The 18,676-nt window shown below is 32.7% G+C and overlaps 1 protein-coding gene across 3 annotated transcripts in view; it reads left to right on the top strand.

Moving 5' to 3' along the window:
• Positions 1-18,676, top strand: part of CTDSPL2 (CTD small phosphatase like 2) — an 80,477-nt gene that overhangs the window by 56,599 nt on the left and 5,202 nt on the right. For all 3 annotated transcript variants that reach the window (XM_045772308.2, XM_045772316.2, XM_087859200.1), the window contains exons 6-12: positions 88-166; positions 469-580; positions 2,884-2,970; positions 13,265-13,327; positions 13,432-13,511; positions 16,520-16,646; positions 18,193-18,288. In XM_045772308.2, coding sequence (XP_045628264.1) covers positions 88-166; positions 469-580; positions 2,884-2,970; positions 13,265-13,327; positions 13,432-13,511; positions 16,520-16,646; positions 18,193-18,288 — 644 coding nt within the window. The remainder of the gene's footprint in view (positions 1-87; positions 167-468; positions 581-2,883; positions 2,971-13,264; positions 13,328-13,431; positions 13,512-16,519; positions 16,647-18,192; positions 18,289-18,676) is intronic.

Genomic DNA, 18,676 nt, shown 5'->3' on the forward strand with positions numbered 1-18,676 from the left:
CTTCAGGAAAATCTTATATAAAAACAGTAAAAATGTATACTTCATAGTGAGTAAAAGTAACATTTTGTTTTTCATTTTATTAAATAGCACCAGTAACTCCAGATAGTGGTTATTCATCGACTCACGCAGAGGCCACCTATGAAGAAGACTGGGAAGTATTTGACCCGTGAGTTTTTTTGTTTTTTGTTTTTTGTTTTCCTTTCTCTCTTGGAGCAGAATGAAAGACATGTGTGAAGGGGTGGCTGAATATATATTGCAAAGAACATATAACTTGTAGGTATTAATACTCTTATTGGAGTTACTGAAATACTAATATATTTTTGGTTTTATTTACATTTCATAGGTTTGGTTTACTAGATTAAAGGTGTATTATTTAATTAAATATTTAAATTTGAGCTGAATTTAGTAATATATTTTATACTTATAAAATGTACAAATGTTGAGATTTTCTTAAAATTCGGTTTACAGGTATTATTTCATCAAACATGTTCCACCACTGACAGAAGAACAACTAAATAGGAAACCTGCTCTTCCTTTGAAAACAAGAAGCACACCAGAATTCTCCCTAGTTTTAGATCTGGTAAGTATATTATATGTATATTATATGTATATTATATATATAAGAGAAAGTAAAGGAATTAAATTTCTTTTTTAAAACACTAGCCTGGTTTTAGACCTGGTAAGTATATTATATGTATATTATATGTATATTATAAGTATATTATATATATAAGAGGAAATAAAGGAATTAAATTTCTTTTTTAAAACACTAGCCCAAAATACCTAAAAGGATAAAAGTGAATGTGAATAGTCTTACACATATTTACTAAACATGTCTTGGATGTTCTCATGTGTTTTTATTTGAAGCAGAGTCTAATGCTAAAGTCCTCAGTTTGGTTGGTATCAGGTACTCTTTGAAAATAAATTAGGCTTTCATTTTTGTTTTAAATTAGTTCTTCCCCCAATGTTTCTGAGATCCTTGTGATTTTTTTTTTTTCATTTCCTAATAAATTCTGTTTCATTTCATGCTTAGATTTCACCTTTTGGGAGTGGGGTGTCAGGATTATGTTTCCTTGAAGAACCAAATATTATCTGGGTCCCAATGAATTAACCTCATGCAAGATTATAACCCTTTTCCTCTTCTTATTTTTGTGCAGTATCTGATACCAATAACTTTATTAATAGACTCCCAAAAACATGATCTCTTAATGCTAATAAAACCTTCAATATGCTCTCTTGGTGTGTTAAAAATTTATGTTTTAGGGTACCAGAAGAGCTTTAAGAACTCAACACCGCCTACCTATTATATAATATTGGAAAGCATTCTATTATTTAGCCTTTGTTGGAGGATTTTATTCTTTAGCCTATAATTGGAAATGTGGTTTATTTCTCATAAAATTTTTTTCTTGAGAAAAAGTTTATTATTTTATATCTTAACTAGCAAGTATAGTTCTTTTTTGAGAGTTCAGCACCTTAGCCTTTGTCTAGCCAAAGAGATGTAAGAGAGGTCTCCAGAAGTCCTAAGTATTAGGTATTTATTAGAGGATAAGTAGCAAGAGAAAAATTTTGAAAATGATTATGAATAGTGTAGATTTGATGTGCAAGTTAGTGGAGAAACTGAAAAAAGATTTTTCTCGATTTTTGTGTTAGGAGTTGATGTGGTCATGATAGCAAGCTTGACCATATAATTTTTAATCCAGATAGAAAAGGTAGGTCTTGGCTGAGCATAAATGAGTAATTTTATAGAAGTAAATGAAGAATGAGCAAAATTTAGATAGTCTATAGATGAAGTAGTTGAATTACTTATGATTCAGTTGAAGGAAAGAGGATACCTTTTTTTAAGATGCTAAGACAGTACCTTGAAATGTGTAGACTGATACGCTATTCAAAGAAAATGAGGCATATCTAGAGTATTTTTTGCTCTTTGCCTCCCCAGAGTTAACTTTAGGTTAAAAGAAACACTCCAGCTAATAAAATGTGGAATCACAAGGTATGAACATTTGTGTTTCATTTTAATTCATTGTAAATACATTGGAAAAATTGGGGGGTAGTCATTGGCAGCTTTTTTTTTTTTTTAAGTGTTTTGTCACTACAAATAGAACTGTTTTTTAATCATTCAGTATTTAAGAAATATAAATATTTGCACATATATTAGATGGAATGATGCTCACCTTCTTATCCTTTTAATAGAAAACAGGGTTTGGTAATCAAAAATGACAAGTCTTCATTGACTGCTAATTTAGTTAAATAATGTTTATGTCTGAAACACATTCAACAGATACTAAGGCATCCATTTTATAAAATAAAAATCTTTATAAAAGGTTAAAGGATAAGGAGCTGTGTAAATAGAATACATGTATTTTTAAAAATAGTTAGATTCTAAACTTCCATTTGCTAATTGTTAAATAAAAGGAGTATATATTTATTTTACTTACCAGAAACTTGGCAACTGCAGAACTCAGAACACTGGTTCTCAAACTTGAGCATGCATCAGGATCACCTAAAGGGCTTATTAAAATACAAATTCCTGAGCCCCTCTTTTCTTTATCCCCTTCTGAGTTTTTGAATTATCACAAGTGGAGCTGGAGAATTTGCATTTCTAACTAGTTAGAATTTTGTATTTCTAAGTAGTTACTTATTTGCATTTCTAACCCAGATGATGCTGATACTACTTGCTGGTCCAGGGACCATACCGAGAACCAGTGTCTTAGAAAATTCTATCCCAAATTGCTATGCCACACACAGGAATGTATGATAAATATAAAATTCCACATATGAATGAGTGCTTTCATAAATGTTTTTGGTGGTCATGGGTACATAAAATTATCATTTGAAATTTCTTTTAATATCTTGGTTCATTCGGTATGTGCTTTTTATTTTAAGGATGAAACACTAGTACACTGTAGTCTAAATGAGCTAGAAGATGCAGCACTTACTTTTCCAGTCCTTTTCCAAGATGTCATTTATCAGGTAATTAAAAACAATTTTTAACTTGATTTTTGGCCTGTTAGATAATGTTCTGAACCAAGAAATCTTTTGTAATTTTATTTGTGTGTGTAAAGTTTAATGTATTTTTTTCTAATTGATTTCATCAATGTATTACTGATTTATTAACACAAAGTAGCATCATGCTAAATAATTACATAAAACATTAAATGTTACCCAAAAATGTCGACTTTTTTAACCCAGTGATCTCTGCTAGTTTCATAATCTGTTTGCCAGCAGGTGGAGGCAGGAGCACTGACATCATAGATCCCCAAGAAGAATTTGCCAGGTTAACACCTGGTGTTTTGTTTTTGTGTGTTTTTTTTCCCCAAAAAAAATCCAGTTAGTATAAAGAAAACTCATTCCTTGTTGGTCATTTTTATTTCCTTTTGTAGTAATATGGTCTGTAGATTGCAGTTTGGTATATCTACTTTATATTAACCACAGAATTCCAGGACACTCTTCCAGTTACTGCTTTAAAAATCTGGGTAAAAGCATTTCTCCCTCATCTGTGTTGATGGACAGGTAACCATGCAAAATGCAAATATCATTTACATTTCACTGTGAATTTTGTGTGTTGGCCATAGTTTTTTCTTTATGTTTGAGATTTTCCTGTCATAAAATTTCAGTTAATTCATATATATGAATACACTTTGAAAATTGCAAAGTGCCTTTCTATGGTGGTGGTTGTTACATAATTAGCATTATCTTCATACATACCTGTTGTTGGAGGGTTGGGAAAGGGTCAAAAAGTTTGTTCTTTGTCAAGAGAAAGCCAACCCAAGGATTAAATAAAGCCACAGAACATTTACTATGTGAATGATGGAAAGGTGTTCATGGTAGTTTGTGCTCTTAATAGGCAGTTAGAATATGGGTATAGTTTTCTTGGGATATGATCATAAAACTTCAGAGTTAAATAGAAGTTTGTGGTTCAGGATCTGCTTTACCTACTCTATCTTGTAATGAGTCGTAAGAGAATTTATTTTAGCAATTATTGTCAGTTCTGGTTTAGCCTAGGTAGGCGTTGTAGGCATGTTAATATTTGAGTACTATATTCATTTCTCTTCTATGGAAGCTTATTTTAGTTCTGGCTTTTGATTAGAGAATGAGCAAAATATACATAAAAATAAAGGATTTTAAGATTTTTGTATTTCTTTTTACTGGATATTATTTGGCTTAAGGTAATCTTTTTTCTTAATAGGACATTTTCTGCCAAATGGGTCGTTCTTGTTTAGTTCACATAAGGACCGGAGTCTTGTGGCAAATATAAATAGTATAGCAATATCTTAGTTCTTTCTTTTTAGCTTGATAACCTTGTTTTTTGTTCAAAATTGCATTCAGGCTTTGAATTTGGAAAGGAAAGTCGTGATTTGAAAAGTATTAAATGATTATTTGGGGATGACTTCTTAAGCTTTCAGATTTGAAATTTATTTCTTGCAGATAGTTTTGGTTTGTTTATGTAATTTTTAATAGTGAAGAAAGAAACTTGGAAAGTAGATGAGTTTGATTCTTCCCTTTCATAAGTATTTCTTTTTATTGTGACCATAAAATTGAATTTTTTCTTGCTGCTTCCACCATTTCTACCTTAATTCTCTCTTTTTTTAAATAAAGTTCTTATTATTTTTATGTGGATCTGGATAGTTGTCTTATTTTGAATAAAAGTCTTCTAGCGGTGCATACAACTAATACTTATAAAAACCATATATGTACTGCATCTATCTCTGTGAAATTCAAACAACTCTTTTTCTTATATATTCTGAGTTATACTTTCTGAAACTGAAAAATAAATGATCTAGCCTAAATTAGGAGCAGTGAGCAGGAAGTTTGAATCTTATAAGTTACAGAGATGATTGCATTTTATTATTATGATTTATTAGTTACTACATCATGTACAGTTTAGTCCCCCTTCAGTAAATTTTTGAGGATGTCCATAGTTAATATTGGGTATAATCCCTTGGATTTCTGGTTTCAGCATAGCCATTCTGTCTGCTTTTTTAAAAATAACCTTGAAGAAATCTTGGGTTAGGGTTCCCCTAGTTTTCAGACCAGCAAGCTCCCTTTAAACAGGGAATGATGTCTTTTAAACTTTCAGTGGTGTTGTCTCCATCTACTGGCAAAGAAGAAATATACACAAGGGTCTGAGATGATCTAAGAGATTTTGGAGAAACCACATTATTAGGTAAGATGTAACTTACATATTTAACCACTGCAATATAATGTGGCCCACTTAAAGGTAGAAACCTGTAAAATACTGTATATACTCTTAAAAAATAATTTATTGAGGTGAAATTCACAACATAAAATAAACCATTTTTAAGTGAACAGTTCCATGGCATTTATCTATATACTCTTGAATATGTCAGTTCCATAGCATTTACATAGCAAGTATATACTCTTAAAAATAAACTGGTAATGTTAAGGTAGGATCAAATTCTTCATCTGAATCAACACCAAATAAAGTGTCCTCTTGGGACTTATTTTACTTTTGATTTCTTTTTGTGGTAAGTTTGTTATGGTTGACCTATATCTAATTTTAATTCTACTTGTTATTTTTCTTTCTTTCAAAACAATTTAAAGTGTAAATTGTTTTACGTATGTTTTAATAATCATCTGTGTTAGAGGATGGCAAACTTTTTCCTGAAACGGGCCAGTTTTTAGTGTTTTAGGTTCTGTAGTCTCTGTTCCAAATACTTTTTCTGCCATTGTAGCATGAAAGTAGTCATAGACAGGAAGTACATAATCAAATAAGCGTGGCTGTGTCCCAGTAAAACTTTATTTACAAAAATAAGTGACGGTTTGTATTTGGCCCACAAGCCATAGTTTGCTGACCCTTGGTCTAATAACTATGAGAGTATATACAGTAAATTTACATAGTCAAATTGTAAGTGGAAGTAAGTAATCAAATGTTCATCAAAATTCTTACTAATATGTAGAGAAATTTAAAACTAGATCCACTATAATCTGGTTGTGGGCTTTCTTAGTTTTTTCAGATGAAAGTTTAAGGAAAATTTAAGGTGACCACTACTCATATTTAAAGATTGCCTGACTTAATGGTATATACTCTCCTTTTGATTGATAAGTAGGACTCAACTTATTTAATGCAGGTCTCAGAATTTTTGAGCAGGTTGATTATTCAAGCCTTAGTTTAGTACATTGAGTGTATTTGAATTCCATTTCTCTGGGGGATAAGAAATCCTAAAAGATACAACTCAAATTAAAAATTTGATACATGTTACTACTGACATTATATGGATAGAGAGATTGTAGTTTGTGTAGATGGAGAGAAAAAGTCATTCGAAAGAACTGAGTTTTTGAAGTGAGGGTATGCACTCACAAAGACAAAAGTATATGGATTTTTGTTTGAATGGGTCTTTTTTTCCCCTTTAAATTGGTTATTTTTCCATAAATTATTTTACAATTAGTTATTGGGAAAACTTATTTATGCATAGAATGGTGCAAATGCGTTTGATATCTGGAAAAACAAGTGCATGATCAGTTCCAATGCACATATTTGATCTTTATATTTAGCTTATATTGACACATTGTCAGGAAATCCATCTCGTGGTGTTTCTCAGTTAAGAGGTCTCCACTGTATTTAGTTTCTGTTCCTGCAGATCCACCAATTCAAGACTCTAGGTCATCTCACTCCCTCTTCCATCCAGAAGATGACTTCTATCCACAAGCAGGACTGAATCAAAAGACAGATTTTTCACTTAGCTCTTGAGCTGAACCACCTCCTCAATGACCTTCCTCTATCTCCATCAAGAACTGGAGCTCAGTTTTTTGAAGATGTAATAGAGCTACTCAGCCCAAACGTGGCTAATTGAAGACAAAAAGAAGATGCCTCATATGTTTCACCACAGTACAGCCAAACGTAACTGTGCTGTCCAACTCCTCATTCTGTAAAGTATGGCAGGGGCATCTGATTTTTGACTCTGTTCACCAATAAGACTTTAGCCAGTCAGTGGCTTTCTGAAGATCAGTAAAATCATCAAACTTTGGGTCAGCTGTCCAGAAATCAGATTGTGGTAAGCACTCAAGGAGAGATAGGTTCCGTAGGGAGCTACTTGCTAAAGGATGCTTTGTTTTATTAGTAGAGGTTGCTTTTATGGGAAAAGCTGGGGGGAGAGGTGGGTGGGAAATCCCATGTTTAGCAAAGCTCCACCTCTTCCCCATTACTATAGTTTGTTTGTTTTCTGGGAACCTTATAGCCTAGGATAATTTTCACAAGGATTGCAAATTTTTTGTACTACAGAACAAGAGGAATAGAGGGTCAGTGGCTTCTTTCTCCTCTCTATAGGCTTTCTTAGAAAAGTCAGCATTATTTTTGCTTTATGAAGAAAAAGCACTCATGTAAAGGAAGAGTTTTATAGTAAATATCTAATCAAGTTTTTCCTTCTCTCAGGCTCTGACTTAAATTGATACTAACCAAGAGGCATTTTGTTTTGAACCTCATAAAGCATAATTTTTGTTGTACAAAAGTAGTATGTATAATTGTGCTTTAAATAAAACATTTGGGATTGTGGACACTTAGTTTTGAGGATTAAAGTAACATTTTAACTGGTAGAGAACAATACTTTTATAATTAGTTTTAGGTTAATATTAAAAAGTAATTTTAAAGGGACTTTCCTATCCATATTAGTAAGTATAGTCAGTCACTGGTACTAATTTTTTCATTGTAATTATTCATTATTGATTTTTAAAGTTAAAAAAAGAAAGTGATGAAACCTATAGTTACCTCCTTCTCAAAGATGATAAAATTTATTTCATGAGGAATTCTTTCTATTCTTTGTAAATGTATCTTAAAATTAGAGGCAGTTCATTTTAAAAATGCATGGAAAATTCTTGTTCAGCAGCTAAAAACGTTCTGCAAATTTTGGAGAGGTGACAGTTGATTACTAAGCATATTAAATTGTTTAGACAGTTTAGAATTTGTTTTTAAAGGCAGCATTTTTTGTTTTACTAAAATGACCTTTTTTTGCTTTTAAAATGACTAAATTTTATGTAAATATAGACAGCAGTAATTTATATTTATATATACACAAGTGTATATGCACACATATTTAAATAAATATATATATAATGGTCAGTTTTTACTTGAAAACTTTGCTTCGTTGCCAACTTATCCATAAATCTCTTCTCAAATTTCTTTTTTTTTTTTTTTTTAAAGATTTATTTATTTGACAGAGATAGAGACAGCCAGCGAGAGAGGGAACACAAGCAGGGGGAGTGGGAGAGGAAGAAGCAGGCTCCTAGCGGAGGAGCCTGATGTGGGGCTCGATCCCATAACGCCGGGATCACGCCCTGAGCCGAAGGCAGATGCTTAACCACTGTGCCACCCAGGCGCCCCTCGAATTTATTTCTATTTAGTATAATGTTTTGCAGAATCTTTTAGTTTGGGGGTTTTTGTTTTTATTATTTTTATTTTGGTGTTTCGGTGTTTACCTATTCATTTCCAGATTGATCTGCCTACAAATACTGTCCCCAGCAGCCATCTACTTCTTGTTGGAACTATGTTAAGCAAAGGATGACTATAATGTCACCCAGTGGGTTATGAAGTTAAGGTCTCTACAGGGCCTACCTGAGCAACCCTCTTCTATGAAGAAGATTTAGATTCTATCTCTGTGCTCTAGTATTGATGCTAAGAAAATGTTAACTAAGTTAAATAGTTAAGCTGTCAACAGATGCAAGTCATGATTTAAAAGTATAGATTGCTTCTATACAGCTTTCTCTTTGAGTTGAGGTTACCCAGTTCTGCCCCATAGAATCATACTGATTCCAGCTGTTCTCCTTAGACTGATTACTTTTAAATAATAAGGTGGATAGTAATAATAGTTGTTGTCAGTCTCAGTGTGCCAGGCACTCTTCTAGGGTGCTTTACATGTATTAACTTATTTAATACTCACAACAACCCTATGAGGTAGGTACTGTTATTTACACATAAACGAAGAGACAGAGATATATAGAAGGGTTAACAAATTGACAGTCACTTGTACACCTATGGTGTCTACTAATGGTTAGATTTTTCAGTTATTTGTAGCATCTCATTCTTCAGATTCCCCAGCTTTGTTGGTTTTCTACTGCTTTAAAGTCTTTCTGCTGATTAAATAAATAGCATTTACCAATCATCTTTTTATTTAAAGGTGCCATATTCTTAAGTAGGTGAGTCCCACTGAATTGACTGGTTTTTTGTTTTGTTTTAAACCTAAGTGTGGGGCACCTGGCTGGCTCAGTTGGTGGAGCATGCCACTCTTGATCTTGGGGTCATGAATTTGAGTCCCATGTTCGGCATAGAGTTTACTTTAAAAAAATTAAAAATTAAAACAATTAAAAAAACTTTATTAGTATAGCAATAAATTCAAAGGATATCATGGAAAAACTTTTAATAAGACATTTCTTTTTGAATATGTTACAGTTATATTATCTGTGCTTACAACCATTTAGAAAGATTTTCCCTTAGGGCACCTGCACCTGGGTGGCTCAGTTGTTAACTGTCTGCTTAAGCATCCAACTCTTGGTTTCAGCTCAGGTCATGATCTCAGGGTCCTGGGATGGAGCCACACATCAGGCTCCATGCTGAGCACAGAGTCTGCTTGAGATTCTCTCCCTCTCTCTCTCTCTGCTCCTTCTCTTGCTCAAGTTCTCTCTTTAAAATAAAATGAAAAAAAATTTTTTTTTTAGTAAGACAGATTTTCCCTTAAAAGATTTACATGTAAGAAATTTTTTTTCTTCTTCACTTGCCCACAGAGTGATGGCCGCTTTGGGTGTTTTCTTCTTCTTCTCCCTCGCCTCCTCCTCCTTTTTCTTCTTTTTTTGGTCATGGTGTTAAAGTTATCTATGAAATTAGATAAGGTTTGGTAAACTAATAGAAATTATTCAGTTTATATAAATTGACATTGCATACTTAGTCATGAATTTGAACTTAGACTATCATGAAATATTTATAATCAGTTTATAACTAGATTGTTATTTTGGTGACTATTTTTATTAAATCTAGTTTTGTTTACCATTTATGGCCTGGTTGGACTATATATATACACAATTATAGGATGTTCTTATTGTCTTAATACCACCGTACAGGCTGTCAGGTATTGTTCATATGAAGAGATGTTGATGTACTGTTAATGTAATGTTTTGTTACATATATTCATTACTTTTCTATATAAAATTTAAATTTTAGTAAAATCAGTCCACTACAGATTATACAAGATTAGTTCCATTATCACTATTTTGCAGTTATTATTCTAGTAGATTTTATTTTTAAAGTTTTGTATTTTGAACATTTTCATAAATCCCTATCTTTGCATAGTACTCAGTCCTATTTAAGATGTATCTTTGGGTATGGTATTTTTATATAATTGTTTCTTTATAGCATTCTGCATTACTTTTAAACTTTTGGCTTTTTCAAAAGGTATGTTCAGTGATGGAAGATAAAAACTTTGTAAAGAGTTACAAGTTTTGAAGAAGGATGGTTAGTGAAATAGCAAGTGGAGAAAGAATGTGGAATATAGGAAATAGGCAGCTCAGGACAGGAATCTTTGTGATGAGAAAGTTAGAAGATAAATGTAGTTAAGAGCACTGTGGAATAGATTTGGAAGCATTCTGGAATGCCTCTGTGCATTTGTATATTTCTGTATCTCTGTGACCTCACAAAATAAGTGATTGTTGTCTCTTTGTATTATACATATCTTACAGTTGTTTTCTGTTTTCTACTAGACAGTACTTAGTGTTTGACATTTATATATTTCTGCTTTCATATATCCATCCAAATGACTTAGACCCTGCTGGCCTTGTGTCTCAATTTCTATTTTTCTTTCTGAGATTTTGCCTTTGCAGCACATAGCAAAACTTCCACCCCTGCTCACTGTTACCTTGTACCTTTCTATATTTTTTTTTTCATTAACCACCGTCGTTCCTGTGTATATATTTTAATACTGAAACACCTTCCTGTTCAAATGGTGAATCTGTTTTGAGGATAGGAACTTCTGTAGCTAACAATTAATTCTATTCTCATGGTAAGGGAACAGTCTAGCAATATATTATTCCCCCATCTTTAGTGCCACCTTTCATCCCCTCTAAACAAGTACATTTTGAAAGTAATGTCAAATTTTAAGATGTATTTTTGTATTAAGAATGGTCAAAGTAGTAGAATGTATAATGAGTTATAGTTTTGACTTAATCTGGAAGTCATGTATAAGAAGTTGGAAATGTTACCTTTGTATGGCGTTCCACTTCCTATGCTTGGATAACATTTTTACATAGAAGTATTTTCTAAAATGGAAGTATGTTAGGGTTCAGAGGAAACATATCCCAAATTACAGAGACCTTACTTAGCTTAGTTTATAGTATGGAGCAAGTGATAACAGAGATACTGAGAACAAATGAAAGAATTTATACAAATGCAAAGATAAAGTATTTTGGTTATTAAATGCATGTAAATGGTAACCTTTCTTAGGAACAAACAAAAGGTTCTGATAGTTCATAATTTATCATCCTTGAGATGAGGTCATTGGAAAAAAGTATTGACTAAATTGATGGGTTTTTTTTTTCTTCATCATCACAAATCTATTTTTGAAAAGACCCATAGTTAATAAAAAATGTTATTTCCAGTTAAGGCAGTAAAATATCTGAAATCTGTCAGTTACTTGGGTTGGCCACAAAGTATACCAAATGTTTTTAGGATGAAAAATGTTAAAATTAATTAGAAGAGCAGCTCTAGTTAAATTTCTTGTGCCTCATCCTAAATGATAGTGATTGGATACTGAGGATTTGGTTATTTTTATTTGCTCTAGGGCTTTACTTTGTTTTTGATTAGTCAAGAAATTGAAATAAAATGCCTGACTAATAGGATTCAAAACAAGTATACTTTATCATTCTAAAGCCTGGAGGTAGGGATAGTGATATTATTAGGGTATTTACAGTTGTTGAGAATTTGTCTTCTACAAATGATTCATTTTTAAGGAGACTCAGTAGTTGTCCTTGTGTAATCATACAGGCTTGCTTCTCTTTCTCTGTTTTGTCTGTATTGCTTAACTTTGGGTAATTCTATTTCATTTACTCAACAGTTGTTTTTTTTTAAATCAAGTATTTACTGTATATTTGGCATTGTCTTATGCCCAAAGGGCTCTGGAAACTATAAAGATTGGTAGTACAGTGGTCACTACTTCTTAGAATCCTTTGCATGATTTCCCTGTTCTTCCCTAAAACATTCCCAGAACAGGATTTTTATCATTTTTGTGTGGATGTGTATTGCTGACAGAATTGAATTTCATGAAGCCTAGATTTTTGAATTTGTTGTCATTAGGGTTTTTTTTTTTTTTATCTGCATCCAGTGAATCTGGTGCATAGGTCTTCTATAAATATTTGTTGTTCATGGTGTTCGAAGTTAATAATCACCATTGAGTGCAAAGTATAAAGTTTTCCTTTTATAAAATTGTGTCACAAAACGAATATAATTTAAAATCTTTCGGAAATCTATTTTAGTGGTTGCTCATGGCTTATAATTCTGTGCTTTTTGAATTCTAGAGTGTATTACAAGAGCTACATTAAAAGTAGACAAGAAGACACACAGAAATAAGGAAACAATGTAGATAAGGCAGTTTTTTGAGTACTGTAGTTTTTCCTGATACTGCCAGTAGGTTTTCATAACTGGTATTTGTTACATTTTCAATCTCAAGTAGCCCAGTAGTGCTAATTTAGATGCCACGTCTGAATCAGTATTGAATTCTGAAAAATTCCAGTTATTAAAACCCACCAATCCAGACATATCTTTCTTGAACATTATTTATCTTAATAGAGATTTAAAATAAAGGTATTCTTAGCAGGTGATTGTTGAGAAGAAATTCTGAGTCTAGAGGAAGGTCATTGAGACAGGCCAGCTAGAGGTGGACACACAGCCTGCCTAATAATTGGATGGATGCTACCTGGCTGGAAGATGGAGCTGGTTGGTGGATCAAAATCTCAAAGGGAAACTTCCCATTTTTAGTTTAAATGTTTACTAAAATATATTCCACAAAGTTCTATTATATCGTATGCTGCCATTTAAATATTAAAAGTGACATCACCAATGATTATTAATACCCTACCAAAAGATTGTTTTAAGTGATTTTTGGTTTATGAAATATATTTGGTTGAGTGGTACTTAGTGTACTTCTCTATTACTTTAAAATATGAACTTCTTAATTATAATATATTCAAAGTTAGAACACAACATTTCATAAATAAGTTGTTTCTATTCTATATGTTTATTTACTAAAGCCTGTCTTTGTTATTTCTTCAGGTTTACGTGAGATTAAGACCGTTCTTCAGGGAATTCCTGGAACGAATGTCTCAGATGTATGAGGTAAACATGCTTAAGCTAATTACATAAGTATTTTTATTTTATTCAATATAGTACCCATATTTAGATCATGTATAATGATTACTTCTTTTCCCCTGAATTTGTAGATCATTCTTTTTACTGCTTCTAAGAAGGTGTATGCAGACAAGTTACTGAACATACTAGACCCTAAAAAGCAACTGGTCAGGTAAATTTAATTAAGAAATAGTGGAAATGTCTGTCACACTGATCTATGAAATTACTATGATTCTATTTAATTTCGATGGCCATTTTCAGGTGGCTGCATATATAGAGATTGGTTGTGTTGAATGGTGAAATGAATTTTTTTAAGCCCCCAAACTCTTTAAGAGTTCCTAATGATATAACTCCAGACAGACGTTCTTTACAGGATACAAAGATCAAATGTATTTATTCATTCACGGTTCCATCTGTATCCTCACTTCTTTTGGGACTGGGGGAGATTGGGGGTATATGGAATTTTTCACTGTGTGCATGATATTTTCACTTCCTTATGTCTCTGAGATAATGCATGTTATGTCATCTTTTTAATGGCATAGAAAAATAAAGGTTATTTTTAACAGAAAGGATAAATTAAACTCTCTTGCTTTTTTCAAGAGCAAATTTGTTCTCCATGGAAAGAAAACATTACATGACTCTAATGGGAAATTGCAGTTGGTTTAGTCACTCAAGTTATCCTGATCTGGACTCAGTTCCTTGTGTATGTCCTGAGCCAGCAGATGCAGTGTGTTCCTGGTTAGGTGGAAGTGCTTTGGGTAATTTTAAAATAGTTTGAAAATCAGTTCCATTATTTTTGTCAACTGAAATGAGATATTAAGACTGTCAGCAGTCTTACTGCATCCTTTAAGATGCCAGAGTTAATCTTTGATTTTTTTGACCGAGAGCTGTGAAAGATGCCAGAAAAGGCTCATAAAAGCTTTAATATCTGGGAATTCATTTTCTTGAATACTTTCTTCCATATTTTTTTAGTGGAAAATCCTAATTTCTGCTGTTAATAGTACCTTTGTTATTGAGTGGTGCAGCTATGCTAAAAGACATTTTCTGATGTCCACACTTAGATTTTCTTTCTTGTAAATAGAGCTGTGATTTTTTTTTTATCTAAAGGGTCAAAATTTGTCCTTTTCACTTTCCATTTTATCTTCCGTATAAGCATCAGACACAAAAATGAAAATGGTGTGTATTCTATTCATGAAAGTATAATACATGCTCATTTTACCTAACTTTAACAAAAGTACACAAATGATTTTGCTTTGATGACTTCATTCATTCTGAAGATTTCTATTCAGCACCTCCAGTGTTCCATGGAACAGTGGTGAGCAATACAAGCCTTTCCCTCTTAGAGCTTTCATTTTACTGGGGGGCAAGTCATAGTCATAGAATTATGATGTTACAGATTAACACCCCTCTTTTAAACCAGTTTTATACAATCTACACATTTGGGAGTTTAAATTTGTTTTATGTAGTGGTATTTGAATAATTTAAAACAGGAAGAACTTTTTGAACAGTATATTGAATTCATTATAGAGTGCTAAAGGGAATTATGTGGAAGACAAGGTAGACTCAGAAATTCCTATGATTTCTGAATCTCATGAGTCCAAATGCAAATCTGATGACTGGCAAAAGTGGTTTCTTTCTAAAACTGCAAATAAAACTGACCCTCAGACTCCTGAATAACCTGAGGGGTTTTAGTGTAATTTAATTGAAGTAATCATTAGTATCCACATACATATTCATTTGTTTCCTGTCTTGGATGAGTTTGCTGCTATTGGGGAAGAAACAGTAGTAGTAACTTGCATTTTGTGCTGCACCTGCCTCTCCAGTTTCCTCATACGTAACATAAATGTTTATGCAGATAAAAATGGAATCTTTTATAGGCCCAACCAGGACTTAAATTCTTTTGTCTGGTCTTAACCTTTTCAAAGTGGGATGGTCTTTAAACCATATGAGGTAGATGATCATTTAATTAAAAGTATTCTTTATAAAAAGGGAGGAAGAGAACTATTTTTACTACATTTTGTCTGGTTGGAAAACTCATCACTGGCACTGGTGTTTTTAAGGTTGAATTTTTTTGTTGTTAGAGCTGTAGCAGATTTTGTTGGTAGAAAGTGCCCCTTTCTTGAAATTCCATAATTAAAAATATAGGTATGAGTTGGCCCTAGCTGCTGAGAAATTGTTTAGTGGGATTAAGACACAAGGAAGCCAAACTACCAAATTATTAATGTATGCAAATGGAGCATTTCAAGGTGATTTGTATTAATTATTAGTAATATTCAGAGACTAACATTTTGAGTGCTAAATGAGATGATATAACAGTTTATAAGTATTATTATAAAGCCTTTAAAAAGCTTTTTAAAATGATAACAGCATTGTTCAGTTAAGTATCATTGGTGAAACATCAGTTTACATTTGTAATACTTAATTCTGAATTCATCATTTCATTCAACCCTTGTTTTTTCAAATGATCATACACACACTCACACTAAATTAAAAGAAAGATGGGTGTTTGGGAAAAGTTGAAATGATGGAATGTTTTGGCCTCCACACCTTTTCTCAAAAACTATAAGGGAAACTAAAAACATTTTTTAAAATGCCAACACAGAAACATTCCTTCTTATATTTTCTATTCTGGCATGTACAGGGATAGGGAGGCTGTGTGGTCTTCTGGTTAGAGCAAAGGACTGGGAGCCAGGAGGATCCTGGGTTCCAATGCGGGGCTAACCACTGACTTACTGTGTGACCTTGGGCAAGTCACTTGACCTCCTTGTGCCTCAGTCAACCATCTGGAAAATTGGTTAAAAAGCAGGACCTCGCTGACAACCAGATGCTGCATCTGAACTGAGCTTTCCTGGGTAAATAAATTACAAAAACAATTTACAGAGTTTTTAATCCCTCTTTATAATTTAATATAACATTTTGGGATAAGCCGAAGTTCTTAAAGGCATGGTAATATTTGGTTGTAAGGTTTCAGTAATTGCTAACATTTTTAAAAGTAAAACTGTAGCCCAAAGCTTAGGCTCACATTTGTATTTGAATTTCCTTTGTGAGAGAAAATAATAAGGCTTAAACTGTAAAGCCTGTGGTATGTGTATGTGTTTCAGTATATGTTGTAATTTTTAGAGGTGTTTTTTGTTTTTTGGTTTTTTTTTTTAGTTAATTTGTTTTTATTTTTATGTTTAGGCATCGGCTTTTCCGTGAACATTGTGTTTGTGTACAAGGAAACTATATAAAGGACTTAAATATCCTTGGAAGAGATCTTTCAAAGACTATAATAATTGACAACTCACCACAAGCCTTTGCATATCAGGTAGGAAGGGAGGGTTGCTAAACAAATTCAGATTGGGAAAAAATATATATAATGAGAACAAATGCTGCCAAACAGAAAATGACGGGAGAACAGAATTTTCACTGGTGCAATTTCCCTGTTTGGTGTTATCTGTTAGAATTAGAAATGCCAAACTGCTGTATTCCTTGTGGAAATTTTTCTTTTAAATGAAGTACAACAGATAAAAATCTGGGTAATAAGTCTAAATAAGAAGGGACTATAAAGTATACATCAGTTAATAGTATTCTTAGCAGTTGTTAAATAATTGTAAACATGTTTGAGAATTATAAATAGCTTAACCATATTCTGGTATGTTTGCTTTGACATTCTGAAATAATTTCTTAGACTATTCTGTCAGTATATTTATACCCTGTGTCAGTGTTTCTTTGAAATATAACTTGGGGGCACCTGGGTGGCTCAGTCAGTTAAGCATCTGCCTTCAGCTTAGGTCATGATCTCAGGGTCCTGGGATTGAGCCCTGCATCTATCCAGCTCCCTGCTCTGCGGGGAGCCTGCTTCTCCCTCTCCCTCAGCCTGATGCTCCCCCTGCTTGTGCTGTCTGTCTCTCTCTCTCTCTCTCTCTCTCTGTCAAATAAAGTAAAGTCTTTAAAAAAATAAAAAGGCCTTTAAAAGAAATAGAATTTGGACTAGAAATGAGGCATCCTTGCAAGATCATGTTTTACATTATGAATATGTTCGTGTGATAGTTCTGAGATTTCCTTCACAATAAATCTGTGCAGAATAGGGATGGTGGAAATTGGGTTGGGTGTAGCTAGAACAAGTAAAAAAGTAAAAAGATGAAAAGGGAGAAAGGGGAAAAGCTGCATATGTATTGAAATATGTTCAATTTAGGTCATTGCTCACATTTTGAAATGTGTTTTTAAGAATTTCCTACTGGTTCCTGCATAAAATCATTTCAGTTGTCCTCCATCTTAAACACAGTATTCTGCATAAATGTTAAAGACAACCTAGAGATGATTTACTATAAAACAAATATGGTTTGCATTCTTGTTTCTAGACTCCTTTTCAGTGAAATACCATTGCGTATGTTTGTTACATTCCTGCTATTTCAGGTTATCCTGATACTTGTTGGGAATAAAACAATGAATGTGACACAGTCCGTGTGTAAAAGTTTAGACTTTCTGGTAGTGTTCTGTTTACATTGGCAGTATCCCTTCATTCACAGTACCTTGCATTGACTAATAGTAGCTATTTCTTGAATCAGTCAAGTAATATTTTTAGTTATGTTAATGCAAAACTTGTTTCAATGGATCTTTCTTGTTTAGTTTCATATACACTAGGAAGACATTATGCAGAAAACCAATTAGGCTTTGATGTATTCCTTAACATCTGTCTCTTGCACTGTTGAGTTGTTGGAATATGACAAGCATAAACTGATGGCATTCCTTTTCAGAGGAACTTATATAGATCAGTGTTTCTTAAGTATCTGTTATTTCTCTTTCAAGCTTTTACAAAGTAGGTAAAATGTAAATAAAAAGAGGATTTAATTACTTATTTATCATTTTAGCTATCTAATGGAATCCCTATAGAAAGCTGGTTTATGGATAAAAATGACAATGAACTTCTAAAATTGATTCCATTTCTGGAGAAGCTTGTAGAACTGGTAAGTATATCTTAATTTTCTTTTTCTGTTTTGCTTTTGTTGCCTCAACTCTATTGAAATAAACCTTTTTAAATGCTTGATGTGTACTAACATTTGAAGTCAGCTTGGTGTGAAATTAGGGCAATAGTTGAAAAGGATTACAGGCATCTTCTTATATTAAAAACATGCTTATCAGTATTTAAAAATTTGTAGTTGGGTGTTTTTATTTCACTGGGATTCTTCTTGCAAGTTACTAACTAGTAGTAGTAAGTTGATTTCACTTTGCTTTCATAGTTCAGGTCTAGAATTCATGCTTATGCTACTGAAACTTTATTCTGGGGTTATTTTTTCCTAATATATAAAGTAGAGTTCAGTGGCTTAACACTTCTGCCTGTTTTTTGGTCTTGCC

The sequence above is a fragment of the Ursus americanus genome, chromosome 36 (assembly GCF_024610735.1).
Source record: "Ursus americanus isolate L20-20 chromosome 36, mUrsAme1.1.p, whole genome shotgun sequence".
NCBI lineage: Eukaryota > Metazoa > Chordata > Mammalia > Carnivora > Ursidae > Ursus > Ursus americanus.